Below are 14,594 nucleotides of genomic sequence, written 5' to 3'. Positions count from 1 at the left end.
TATCTCTTACTGAATCCTAATATCAAAACAACATTTATTTGTGAGGTCCACAGTACAGTATAAAGACCAAAAATAAGTTAAAAAAAATGTTGCAGTAAAAAAGATTTGCCTTCAATCAATTATACGTTGTCACCGTCTAATTGAAAAGGTCATGATGTTGTCTTATGTTGTGTGGCAGATTGTTGTTTTGCTCAGTGTGACGGTGACTACTGCCCATGACAGATCACTAAAGTAATTGCTTCATGAAATATTTGATTGCCTCTATCAAAATAGAGTCTCCATTTATGTAGACAGATATCATGATGGTCTCCCTTCAAGTTCATTTACATTTCGACCTTTTTGGTTGAAGTTTTTATTCTCAAAGGAGAACACGGGGAAGGTTGTTTACAGAGCTGCTTTACGTATTTTACCTATTATGCAAAATGCACTTTTTGATGTCTTTTATACATAAATATGTGTCCCCGGTGTGTCAGGGAACTCACAAAGTGTCAGAAAACAAAACCCTCTCTCTTTTCCTCTGTGCGCAAATCTCTAAAAACGGGGGAACAACGGAGCTGATCCAGATTTGCTGCCGATATTACGTAATATCGGCAATGTGGGCTGGCTTTACACCCACGGCCTTATCAGAAACGTTGCTATCATGAGCAGGCATAAGCTCCACCCCCTCTTTTTTTTTTTATATATAAGCTTTATACCCAGAATCAGCACTTTAGTAACAGGAAGTGAAATAGAGGGATATGAAGCATGGCTAGAATGGGTGATCCGTTTGGTATTTTGAGAAAAACACTTCATAGACATGTTTTTTTATATATCTGAGACCTATAATATTATGCCTAAAAATAGCATGATAGGAGACCTTTAAGTTAAATTGGTAATTAACTGAAATGTTTTGTTTCTATGTCTAAGACACTAACAACACTTAAATAAATATATTTTGAGAGATGCAGATGCTGGATAATGCTGCTGACAAATCACCCCACAGCAAACAGTGTCATTTTGTAACTCTTTAACCCGATTCAGGTAAGCCACATTTACAGTAAAGCATGAAAGCTACATTGAGTTATGTTTTCATGAGTAAATACACTCTTTATTTTGGTAAAATATATCAGCCGTCTCACCTATAGGCCAGGGAGTACTGTGACCCTAAATAACTTGCACAGCAGGGCTTGACCGCAACAGTTGCCCCAGGCAACCAGAATTGGACCAATGTCAACATTTTTGTGCGGTCTGGTTGCCTCAAACAAAGCTGAATGCGGTACAGTCTTCTAACTAAGTGAGCGTGGCCCTGTTGAACTGCTTTACTGTGTGAGAAATTGTACCATTATAGATGACAAATACAAAATACGAACCTAAAAACTTTAGAGAATTAAACACAAGGCTATTATTGATGCATTAACAAGTGGACCTGGAAAAAAAAAGTGATACATATTTATTTTTTCAAAGAAATGGGGAAAAATACTCAGTCCAAAAATATTCACTAAAAGCTACTTTTGAAGTTCAGGTAAATACAACATTAACAGTCACAAAGCTGAAAAAAAAAAAGAAGGCAGCCTCAACATACGTTATTAGTGAAGGAAGACAGAAAGCAGTGCATCAGCTAATGGAAGAATGGAAATAATCAAAATTGTACTGGATTGCAAAGATAATTATTTTTCCAGATTTGCCTTTGGTCCTCAGATCAAAAACCTATTTGAAGCGACAGAAAGTGAGTAGCTGTAGATCTAACCCGGCCTGCTGGAGTGCAATATTCTGCTGACTGTAATTTATCCTGCTAATTACATTTAAGTTGCTAATGTGAAATTGAAATGCAGCAACATTAGTCGCTCACTCACACTTTTAGATTCTAGATTGTTAACGAAGCTGAGCCACCTGTTGTTAATCAAATCTATTTTAAGACTGCGTTGTTGTTTTTCACACAAAAGGAGAGAAATGGAGGCTAAAAAGAAAATTGTGTCATTAGAAGTTGTTGACAAGGTTAATTTATTTGTCATTGTATGCCAGTTGTAGCACTTTTACGCTACACATAGCACAAATGTTATACCTAAAGAAACATCTAATTATCACCGATCAATTACATCTTAAAGTTACATATAATTACTATGTTTTTTCAGTGTTGCCAAGTTAGCAACTTTATTGCTGTTTGACGACATATTTATTGCTGTTTTACGGCACATGCCAGAGCAGTGTGCATAGTTTCTTTTATAAGAATAGAATTCAGCGTTTAAAGAGTTAAGAAAAGAAAGCCTTTTTTTTTGCCTTTTCAAAAATACAAGAGCATTAGAGAAAGAATGTATCACAGTGTGTTTATCTGCCCGGACCTGCAATCCTCTGCAAGTCTGCCAACTAGTAGTGGGCCTCGGTGAGCATTGATGTTAAAGCAAAGGAGTGCATTATTTACGACATGTGTGTTTACGGGTTATATAAAAAGCCTGTCCACAATTAACACATGCACTGTGTAGTATTTATCTTCTGTCCTGCTCTTTATTATATTTTGGGAAGTGTAGACTTCTAGTTAATATACTTTTATATACAGTGTACTGGGTTTAACTTAAAAAAGAAAAATGCTCTCGTCTATCAATTTTCCTACATTTTCCTTTGATCTACTTCGTAGATCACCAACTAGTCAGGATGCTGACTTTTTATCTGAGACATGCAGCTTCAACCTCGATCCTCTAGCATGATGTCATGTATGTAACTATCCAGTGAATGGCACCCTATTAGATTCTCGTTTCAGGGATGCTAACTGCCTGATTCTGGAATGACTGTTATCAACATTCTTTTTTTCCTATTTTCCATTTAAAGTCAACAAAATGCAGAAAGAGGATATGAAGAATTGCCTGCTAATGTTCAAAGGAAGCAGACGTCTCAAGCCATTAACCCATCACACATTAAGGGCTTTTACTTGTGAATATAAAATTACTTTTGAATAACATTTGTATCCGTCACTTCTTCTGGCACCCTGACATTAAGGAAGCATACAAAAGGCGTTTTAATTCTTAAACACCTCAAAGGATCTGAAATCCTCCTCTAAATTAAGCTGACAATTTGCACTTTACCGACAAACCATTTGAATCCTCACTTAATTTAAATACAGAAGGGCCACCATTAATAACGGTGTCCTCCTTGGTTCCCAAGGATCTCAAAGTCCTTCTAGACAGCCAGCGTCTGGTAACATCACACATTTTTCTCATATGTCAAAATTCAGAGAGTCCTGCAACCTTGAATCATTGTTGCCATCAGTGAAGAGAAAGCTAACGCGACCTGACAGGTCACACACATCAGTGGAGCGTCTGAGCCCTCGGGATTGAGAGCTGTCGCAGGGGGCAGGAGCTTTGCCTTGTAAGTCTTTGAAGAGCCGCCAAATCAAAGGCAGGGCTCAAAGGGTTGTCTTTGCTTATGTCCTTGATAACATAACAATCACATTAAGCATCGTTTTCAAGAAGTTCGCTCTACACCTCTTTCGGGAAAACCGTAGGCTCAGTGCTGCTGTTCTGAGGTTTAGCTACACGAGGCACAACCTTTCTGTCTGTCTACATCAGTGCTGAGGTGCCACACACCAAAAGCGCTCAAGGCATGGTGAAACTAACCCCTTCAGATGGATAGACAGTGTAGACTCATAGCAATTCCTTTTCTAACAGCTATGGGTTTCTGATTCTGCTGCAAATGGCTGACAGCCTGCTGTCAGATGGGATTAGGGAGAGCGTTACCTGCGTGCAGAAGCATACAAGGCCAGAAAGTGTTGAGCTCTGTAAGCTGAGGATAATTCATTTCTCAGTAATGGCGAAAACGATGTTTGACTTGATCGGAGTTCATTTTTCTGCAGATTATAAGATCATTTACCAGAGAAAGATTTGTCGCCCTGGTGTCACTCAACTGCTGCGATTTTCTTTTGAAGAGTGATCAACGTTCAGGATTTAAAGATCCAAAGAATGACTTTTTAAACGCGTTCATTCACCTTGTTGATTACATTTGATCATAGATTTACGATCAAATGTATATGTATATTATAAAACAAACAAACATTGATTTATTGTTTTAGTTCCGTTTAAAAATACAGGATAAATTGCATGATAATTTAATTTTGCCTACAAAGCATTGGAGTTTTATAATAGTCATAATGAAAAATGTAGGAAAGCATTAAAACAAGTATAAATACAACATAACCTGATATATAGGCATTCAATCTAAATATTAGATACAGAAATAACAACATATTATCTGAGAAGTGGAGGTATAGTAATGCATTAATGAGCTTGAAGGCTAAACAGACAACAGAACGCTGCACAGTTGTTTTTAATACTGGGAATACAAGGCCTATATTACAACAGCTCATTACAAAATAACTTCTGAAATATGCAGCAACATTACAAATTGATGTATAAAAGTATACGACTGGATTTAGAGATTTCTCATTCAAGTTTGATTAAGACCTGCCATAAAACATTAGGTCTTATCTACAGTAGTGTCATGTAGTTAACTTGTATGCATTACAGACACACACAACTCAATAATATTGGTAACGTTTCAGCAACCACTTAATTCATCCCTCGAAGGTCTTGATTTATTTCTTCCTACAGTTACATTGCACTGATTTTCTGTCACCTCTCTGTCGGAGAAGAATGAGCGAAAAACTTTGCAGCTGCCGGTCTTCTGTCACAACTTTGTTTTATGAGTATTAGCCTTTACCAAAGCTTGATTAGAGTTATTATCTGATAACGAGTCAGATTCTCCGGGTATGTCAGATGCATTCCTTCTCGAGGTGCCCTCTCTCTTCAGCTGAGGAAATGATTTCAGAGTAGTGTTTGATAAGATGAGACAGAAACCTTGCAGGCATGACTAATGCTACTGAGTCCAATTAAGCTGATGTCTTGTACCCACTGAATTAAATCATCCTGATATGATCTTGCCTGCCTGTGCATATATTTGCCTTTTAACTCTGATCACCTGATGAATCAGGAAAGACAAAGAGCCTTACATATGCACGCCACTTCGCTGTGCATATGGAGAACTTCCTTCTGTCATTTCTTTCATCAGAAAATGTGCCTGCATGACTCCTGATTCAGGATTTGATTAATATAACAGGAAAGATACGACAGTGCAGGAAACAAATGCCCCTCCAAAAATTAAATGATATGTGGTCATGACAGCCATATGAAACTGTTCATGTGCAGGCAATCAACTAAATTAATAGGTTTCTTTTTCTATTATGAAAATTGCCCTCCCTCCAAATGTGCTGAGATAGTGCGTTACATATAGGCTTCTTCACACAACAGCCACCAAATGTGATTCTCTGTAACCACTGCACCACACCCACCGAGAGTGAATTTATGACTTAGTTAAGCTCTCTGAAGGCTGCAACAGCTTGCCAGTAAAATGATTGTTAGTCTAGAGGAAGTCATAAATCAAATCAGGCCTGGGTTTGTCATTATCTATTAATACTCTGCCGCTCTTGAGTTCTTGAAAGAGCCAGAACTTGCACGTTCTCGCCTTCTCCCAAGACTGAAAGAATTCCTCTGAAAGATGGAGGTAAAAGACAACCCTTCAAAGGTAGCTTGGCTTGTGATTGATTTACTCATCCCTCCACGGTCTGCAGCGTACCCCGACAGCTCTGGAGGTGGAACAGTGTTGAGTGCCTTAATGGAGCCGAATGCGCTGAGCTTAAATGCTGCAGGCACAAAACCCACACAATTAAGAAGGACTAATGACGTGGGGTATCACCCATTATTTCTCCAAATAACCCATAGGGCTTTCCTCATTTACTAAGCCTTAATTAATGATTAGGAAGATGAAATGGAGTATTTAGCTGAAACTGAGCTCCTTAACACAAGCCATGTTTTGACATTTTCTGCATCTTTTGTTCAACGTAAAAGTGGATGTATATAGGTCATTATTTGAAGATGTGTTTGAAGAAATGTTTCGTTGCTGTAATTATTGAAAAAAGTATTTCTGTCTTTTCAGAGCCAAGATGATATGCTTGTCATCCAGCACAATCAACTGGGTAAGTCTTATTCGTATACAATTGAAGTAGTCGAAAATGTAGGAAAATAAAACGATGAAAGAACATAAAATAATATATTCTAAATTGTAAATATTCTGTACACACGGGTGCCAATGAAATACTCACTGAAGCACAACGCTTAAGGCATTTCCATTTAGGAGAATGGCTCTAAATGACCCTACTTTTAAAATGACACATTACATATAACTTAATTGCAGATAGGAGTCCATGGGGCATATCCGTTGCATCATGAAAAGTAGCCTAACTACATATGCCACGTTATAAAAAGTACATAAATAAAATAATAAGTATATGACTGGAGAAAGGTTCATCACACCTATAATTTGTACAGTATACTTTCTAATAAACTAATAATGTTGGTGGAAATGTCCTAACTAATATTTTATTTAAGGGTCAGATGTATTTTTAACATACGCTGTGAAGGGACAAATTAAAGACTTTATCAAGGACACCATGCTAGGGACGTGAAAAAAGGCAGTTCTCAACGCACCCCTGTTTTCATTTACAAGCGACGAATATCTCCCTCCTGAATATACAAATGTAACCCTGTTTATTCTTAACAAATAAAATAAAAAATCAGATGCTCCCTGTGAAATCATGATATGCTTAATAGATGTTATCAGAGACTATAGTAATTATTATGTCTATAAACATTTGTATTCACATCAAGGATATTGCTGCTGTCTTGATAGTTGGGTCATTATTGGGTCTTTGTTTTGATATTTGAGTCTGTCTGTATTAGAAACAGGAATGTTGGATGACATTCAAAGGAATGACCTACAGTACAGAGTATTTATCAGTTTTAACAGTATTGAAAAACAGTGAATCTTGAAATGAAAAATGTTGGAAAGGGTGACATTTGAATATGTTGTTGGTAAAAGGGCTTTTGTCTGATGCCTGCCTTGAAAATGTAATCTCCACAGTTCCTCTGACTTTTTCATAAATATAGTCCCATCTCTTTATCGATCTGACAGCAACCAGGGATTAGAGCAAATAAAAGGATCTCCTGCATGCCTTTCATGCTACAGGGAGCTCATACAATCACCCTCAGAGTGATTTTCGGGAGGCTGCAGAGGAGTTTGGAGCTTCCTGGACCTCTGCCTGTTGTTCATTCAACTGGGTCACCACAGATGTGAAGGCGCACAAAAGCAACTTCATAATGCTCTCATTTGGCACCTCAGCACAGAGAGAAAATACAAACAGACAGCTATCTCGAAAAAATTGGAGCTTCACTATCTGGCACCACTATAGTAATTTTCCTCTGTCACAGCTGAAAAGCTACACTCGCCTGCAGAGAAAATTATATGTGGGCAGGAATTCAGGAGATGAATAAAAGAAAGTTTGGCTTTCTATTGTTTTAAAATACAGAGAACAGCAAAGTTATACCTGGATTGTTTTTTCTGAAGGAGCCGGTGACTTTTAGAAGATGTTCCATGTAATCACAAAACAATGTTTCTTTGGAGTAAACACAATGTGCCAAATCTAAAAGGGATTGATGTTTAATTTAAGTCTGAATGAAATTGGGCATTATGCAGTTGTACACTATGCATATCTAAAATAACACATTCACATACAAAAATCATTGCAAGTCCTCTTGACATACAGTATTGTGCGGCATGTAGTGTTTTAACATTTTTGACTATTGTTACAGCTTAGCAACATGAATAGCTAAAACCTTGGAGAACTTCACCTACAGACATGCCCAAGGAAAATAAATTGTTCAAAATGGCATGATTAAAATATGATTGCTTATAACGCTCTCTATCCGTGCCCAGGGCCCTAACCCCCTACTGATTGTAACACAATCTCCTACAATACAATCAACAAATGTCTGTTTTTAACACAGTTTACTGTTGCATCACAGTTCTTCTTCGTCTTCTCACATCCCAAATCGTGTAAGGCCTTTGGCTGTCTAGGCCAATCAATTCAGTCAATTCACTTCATTTTGAGACCGGTCGTCTGAAGAAGAAAATGTGTAGTTAAAATGAGGTTTTATATGCAGTTTCACAGTAGAGGATTCACAGAAAATGAATTGAATTTCAAGAACTTTTTTCTTTTAAACTTTAAAATTATAGAGGGTAGTTTCAGATAATGTGTTCTGACTCACTGCTCCTGTTTTAGAGTACACATTCATACATGTGGAGTACAGGGTATGAATGTATTTGTACAAGAGAAGCTGTTAAAGTGGAAACTGACATATTTTCCCAACCTGGCATTTCCAATCATACTATTGTTGATGCATCCGTTCCAAAGAGAACTCAATCACTTTCCATTTTCCTCAGTGCAGAGTAACTGCCAACAACATAGGACACACTTTATATTGATCTCCATGGTTAGGATGGAAACTACAAAAAACAATATTCTTTTGGTAACTGATATAGCTGGGGGAACCCCATTATCCTCTTCCTGTTGCACAAAGGTTGTCACTTGTCACACTTTGTTTGTGCTTTGAATCGAGTTTTCATTTCCCTGCAGATTGTTCCCAGGGCGGACCGGATTGCAGAGTGAAAGCGTGACTAGGAAATGTATCTAAATGTTTATGGTGTCATCATTTCATAAAAATGCATCCGATATTAATATTTTTACATTAACATAGGCAGTTTCGATTATAATCCAGTTAGCTTTTCCCCAGACCATAACAAAAATGTATTACTTACTTAACTATGATTTTACATAATATACCTTTTTTATTTTTATTGGGGGCTTTATCGTATTCCTCAGAATTTTCTTCATTTTAGTTATTCACTCTAATCAGTGCAGATATACAAGTTTTGATCTGCTATATTGCAGTTATCTATCTTTGTGTTTTCAATCAAGATGTTATCTTGCTACTTGATTTTACACTGACTACCACTAAAACCTAAGAAATGACAAGGCCCTACATTAAAAGTGACTTTTCACACTTGGGTTTTGATGCACAGTGTTTTCCTTCAACCATATTATGGAGACGATTAACTGGAACATGTACAAAATATAAGAAAAATATACAAACGTGTTGAAATCATATTTTGAATGGACATACTTATTTTTCGCCAAGTAACTGCAACTTCTGCTAGTCGAAAGGTGAAAGAAACCTTAAAACAGAGACAATGAAGCAGTGTGTTATTATTACTCTTATGTTCTTAAAACTAAAAAACTCTTGGCTCAGTTCTATAATGGTTTCTACCTTTTTTTCGGATTCTACAGTTTATCTTGGTCATTCATCTTTGTTTCCTTGAATGATTGTTGAACATATGGAAATAAACCATTGCTCTTTGACTATAAGGGAATAGCACCATAATCAAATTGTCAACGCGGGTGTTGTAGGGGAAAAAAATGACTAGCTTTGGTTCCTAATTATGTGGGAGGAAGACAAATATTCCAGCAAACAGCAGGCGCAAGTAACACTGACTTAGCAGTTTTTATTTTTAAACTTGGATTTTTCTTAGTACAGCGTCGTTGAGGGCTCAGGGAAACTCTGTGCCACAAACAATGAATGGAATTGCTTGAGAGCGGAGAGGTTGTGCCAGAATTTAAATCAGATTGTCACTGTAACAATTATTTGGCCCAGGAAAGCAGTGCTACTGTCCTTTCAGAGGTGGCATTATATTCATGAAGTGGCTCAGAGCCAGCTTTCAGGCCATTCGCATTGCATCTTCAAAAGGTAGAATGTTCACAAGATATTAAACTAACTCTTCCTGCATACCAACTCACACTGCCTGTGTATTAACCTTTCTGTAGCTGCCTCTTAACCCCTCATGTTGTGCCTGGCTGCATGTCGTTGTTTCTGCTTGTTTGTGTTTCCTATTCTAAGCACAGCCAATAACTGTATTTTCCTCATTAAATGAACACCGCACTTGCATTCTCAAAATTGTTCCAAACAGTGCTGGCATATATTGATGTATGGGCTATGAAATGATTCATCCATCAAAAACAGAAATCAGCCTTTCAGAAGCCAGGTAAATAACTCTATTTCCAAGTGGTGTCAAATAATACTATTATGAATAATGAATGGCTTTTGTAAGCAAACCCTGGAATCTGTTAAGCTTTAATTGCCCTAGCTTCCTGAATTATTGATTCTAAATGAGGTTTAAGGGTTGAGTTCAACTCTCATTAGTCTTCAGCACACATGTCCATAGGGTTATGAACTCTAATGAGTGTAATTAACACAAATTGGAGACCGTTTTTCCCAACATTTTACGTGTTGCATTTACTGTGTGGTTGTTTTATGGGTTTTTGCATCACTACTTCTTCTCATAGCTTTCCCCTATGTATATATATATATATATATGTATACCTTATCTCTCTCTCACACATTTATTCCCTTCCTCTTTTGCAATTGTGGTGCATCTCCCTATCACTCGATTGGTTTTCTTTCTTTCACTTCCTTCCTTTCTTCCCCCTCTCTTCTATTTTCCTCTCGACTTACTAAGAGATATTTATGATTCTGACCTTTTCAGCAGCAGGCTGAAAGTTAAATACATCATGCTCTCTATTGATCGTGTGCGAGGCAATTAAAAGTCTGTATGAATATGAGAAGAGGGCTGATGGAAAATCGTTTCACTTGCTGTATGAGACATAGGCCTGTGCCACACCAGATGATTGCCTATAGGGAGGGTAAATTATTTGTATACGGCTAAATCAAACTCAACAGACTAAAAAGTTTGCAATATTGAATTTGGGCTGCCAGATTGGATATCACCTGCTGTCTGTGGATTGGCTATTACATCCTGGTGCTGTGTGGTGTGACGGTCATGGTTAGTTTGGCCAGGAAACTGCAACCCAATTCTCTTCAGTGTGGAATGTGTTTCGGATGCACCGTTTTTGGACGTGAGGTGGAGAGAGATGGAGTTTTTAGTAGAAGGATGATTCTGTGCCATTTTGTCTCGGGGAGTTCAATATTGTGAGTCATTGGAGTGGAGCAGGTTTTACAGCAGCACAATCAGCTGCTGGATGAGAAAGTCAGCCTATGGAAATGAGCTATTGACATCCTCAGTCATCTTTGAAAAATGTGCTGGCAATGAAGAGCTTAGGATCTTTTATGACAGTTTCATTGTTACCACAACAGCCTAATGGCTCCACTTGCAGAATTGTATCCCTCTCGACTCAAGCAGGCATTTATCATTGAAGTTACACTAGTGATCTGCATGCTCTCTGTTGGTTTCCTTGGGTGGACAATTGTTTCTTTAACTGTGGGGATGCAGATAGTCCAGGCTGGGAGGAAACTTACCTGAAACAGCTCTGGTGACTACACGCACCTGCTCTGTGACACTGATGGAGATGACAGAGCTCCAGGAGTGCCTGGAGGTCAGTGAGCTCTCAGCTCCTCTGCCACTTGGCAACGTCTGCCATCCTGCTCTAAGGAAGTGTCACTATTGATTTGTGTCAATGAGGTGACAACACTGCAGGGCCAGGCCACAACGAGAGCGCACAATCTACATTCAAGTGCGGATATTTACTACACCCTCTTGTATTTGGCACACACCGGGAAATACAAACACGTTGTAGTTTATTGTCCTTGATTCTTTAATCAGTCTGATCCTATCCCCTCTTATGTGCTGACAAGCCTTCACACAGTGTTGGGGAGGCCTTTAAAGGGTGGCATTGAGAAAGGCATCAGATCATAGAAAGAAAGAGGCAGTATTCCCCTGTGTCTCATTTCATCCAATATATTTCAAGGCTGATAGTTTTTTTTTTCTTCTGTGGAGTGGCCCCAGTGGAATACTGAATGAGTGAGGGGAGGCAAACGCACACTAGACTCATGCTTTCTAGTTCCATCAGCCTGGCAAAATAAAATCATCTGTTCCAATGTGACCGGGGCTTTGACTTCGTCTCCCGAGCAAGCTTCAATCTATTTCATTCGAGGCATATTATTTTCAGCCAAGAGGCATCCTTGTATTTCACTTAACTGCCAGAAACGAGCTTTCTGGCATGTTTTGCACCAGGTTGCCGTTTCACATCTTCGCCCTTCTATTAAGCAGATGAATTGATTGCGTAATAGCACCCCTGGGAATACTATTATTAATACTAGAGTTGAAACTGCTGGTACTAAAATCATTACCTCTGTGACAATTGTAAAAACTGAAAAAACAATACATACACCCCTGTCAAGCAACAACTATAGCAGTGACCACAAACACCCGACAACATCCTATGCAAATACACTAGTAACTGCCACATAAAAGACAATAAAACTTTAGTTATATAGCGCTTTGTAAGTCTCAAGTTTGAAAGGGCTTTACAAGAAGAGGGAAGAGTCTACAGATACACTAGCAGATACGTGCCATGCCTTTTAGAATGATAATTTATTTGAACCCAAATGTAATTTTTGTGTAAGTTTAAAAAATAAAAAGTTTTTTTTAGGATGTGCACCAACTTGGCTTCTCCTAAACTTTTCAAGACACATTTATCAATTTAGATTATTTCGCCAAGTGTTAAAGATATCAGCCGTAGGCGGTTTTTGCTTCTCTCATATATAATGGAGCTATATCGCAGTCAGCTTGTGGTGCACACATTTCTAAGTTGAAGTTATTATAACCATTTTCAGGTTTTATAATTGTATTTTGTGCCGCTACTGTGGCATGTTTACATACTTTAATGTTCACAAAGTGCTTTATTTTCCTCATACTTCCTGTGCTGCAGCACCTCCTTTCATCTTCTGTCTGAAACCAGAGCCCAGTCTGCTCTGATTGGTTAGCTGGCCGGCTATGTTATGATTAGGCGCTAGCCAATAGTGTTACGTAGTGAAGTAACTTTGTTGTGGAAGTAAACAAAGGACTAAAATCTATATAACACACAACAGGAAAGGGATGTTCCAAAAACCATAATAGGGCCCCTTTAACATCCTCTTATAACACCCTAGCAATGCAAGGGAAAGCTACAAGCATTCTGGATGTTTTCTTATTCATATTCCTTTGATCAGATCAGATCAGAGGCATCCGTGGATCATCTCACACATCCACTTAAAAGGTGGAATCCTTGGCACCAAAGGCGTAGTTTGTGCTATAATTAAATACTGGTAGACATATCGATTTCACCGTTGTAATCTTGCATTGGCTGCCGCGAGTGTCTAGGCATTGCACAGAGGTGATTTTTACCTGATAGGAGAAGGGCACAGAATGATGGAGGTGGAGGAAGAAGGGCGTTATAACGGGACTTTTCCTTTTCTCCATGTTGTTTGATGATTAATCGAAAGCCATTAGTGCGGAGATGAGGCACGTGAATTCAGTCTTAATTACTTTCGTTTTCTGCCCCGGATTCTCCTCTGCTTTGACATCAGGGGTTCGCATTATCTGCAGAATGAGGAATCGGCAACCTTCTTATCTGATTTCTGCTGTTTGTCTCATGCAGCCAATATTGCTGTACTGTGCAGTATCAGGAAGCTGCTAGCTCACCTGAGGCTTTAAAATGCACTGCTTTATGTGAAAAAAACACACACACAGCCATTCATTTAGCAAACTCAGCAGAAGGACATTTAGAGGTGGTCTAGTGGTGTTCGCTCTGTAAGCTTAGCTCCCGCTGGAGGTTAGATCTGTTGGGAGATGGACATGCTGAGATTTAGTAAGTAAATCCCCCCCTTCTCCAGGGCTCCAGGATCAATGGGACCTTTGTTATCAGCGGAGCAAAGGGGAGTCACACCCACCAACACTTAATTAAAAAAGATGTGACACAGATACTGTACCCTGACATAGTGTCTACCCCTGAACCTGCTGTTAATATGCTTACCCAGGGTGGGAATAGGTTAAAGTAGTGTAATTGAGGAGGAGGCTATCTATCTAATCCAGACATTGTCAGCACTCGCCCTTTCCCTTTTTCCTCTTGTTGCCTTTGCAATATTCCACTGCGAAGATAAGAGTCCTGTCACTAGTGGCTGTTACCAAATTATTATTTTTTAACACTACATTTCATTAATCAGCACATTTTGCAAAGCTTTATGGGAAAAAGTTATTCTGGTGATCATAATTTATGATTGGTACACCCTTTCTGACTATATGCTGCACACATACTTAAGTAGCTAATTAAAACGTCAAGCAAGTGAGTTCTGTTTTGCACAAAGCCTGTTATTTTAGTTTGAGCCTAAATGAAGAGGAAAGTAAAATCCCAGTACATCTCATTATTGGGAAGTTTCTGAGCTGCCTGTCATAGCAGGAAATCTTTGACATGTCTTCTGCTTTTCTTTGTACTTGACACCTTGATATTGGCTCCCAACTCTCTGCTTTTCTAATTCTTGAAAAGCCTTTTTGTTGTCACATTCATTCCAGCCAGTTCCTGCAGACTTCAGGTTGGTTTGAGGGACAGCTAACGGATTAAGGAGATGTCAAATGTGATTGTACAGAGCCAAAGACAGAATGGCAGATCTTTTTTTTCCCTCCCCCCCCCGGTCCTTTGGTCTAGTTTTGATTGTACTGGTCGTGAGAGCCACCGGGTTTATGTGGACGTGTTTGTGCAGCCAATGTCATTCTTCACTGAGCTGTGTCACTGCTGCTACCCTGTAAATGGATTTCACATAAAGAGGAACTACAAGCCTCTGAGTCAATGACAAAGATGGTATCTGAGCATATTGTCAGCATATAAGTAGCCCGCATTAGCCGCTTTT

At 38.7% G+C, this 14,594-nt stretch overlaps 1 protein-coding gene across 1 annotated transcript in view; it reads left to right on the top strand.

Moving 5' to 3' along the window:
* b3glcta (beta 3-glucosyltransferase a) overlaps positions 1-14,594 on the top strand; it is a 54,396-nt gene that overhangs the window by 14,689 nt on the left and 25,113 nt on the right. The window contains exon 3 of the mRNA XM_034113200.1: positions 5,959-5,998. Coding sequence (XP_033969091.1) covers positions 5,959-5,998 — 40 coding nt within the window. The remainder of the gene's footprint in view (positions 1-5,958; positions 5,999-14,594) is intronic.

Source organism: Trematomus bernacchii, unplaced genomic scaffold (genome assembly GCF_902827165.1).
Source record: "Trematomus bernacchii unplaced genomic scaffold, fTreBer1.1, whole genome shotgun sequence".
In the NCBI taxonomy this organism is placed as follows: domain Eukaryota; kingdom Metazoa; phylum Chordata; class Actinopteri; order Perciformes; family Nototheniidae; genus Trematomus; species Trematomus bernacchii.
This window is presented reverse-complemented; position numbering and strand designations above follow the sequence as displayed.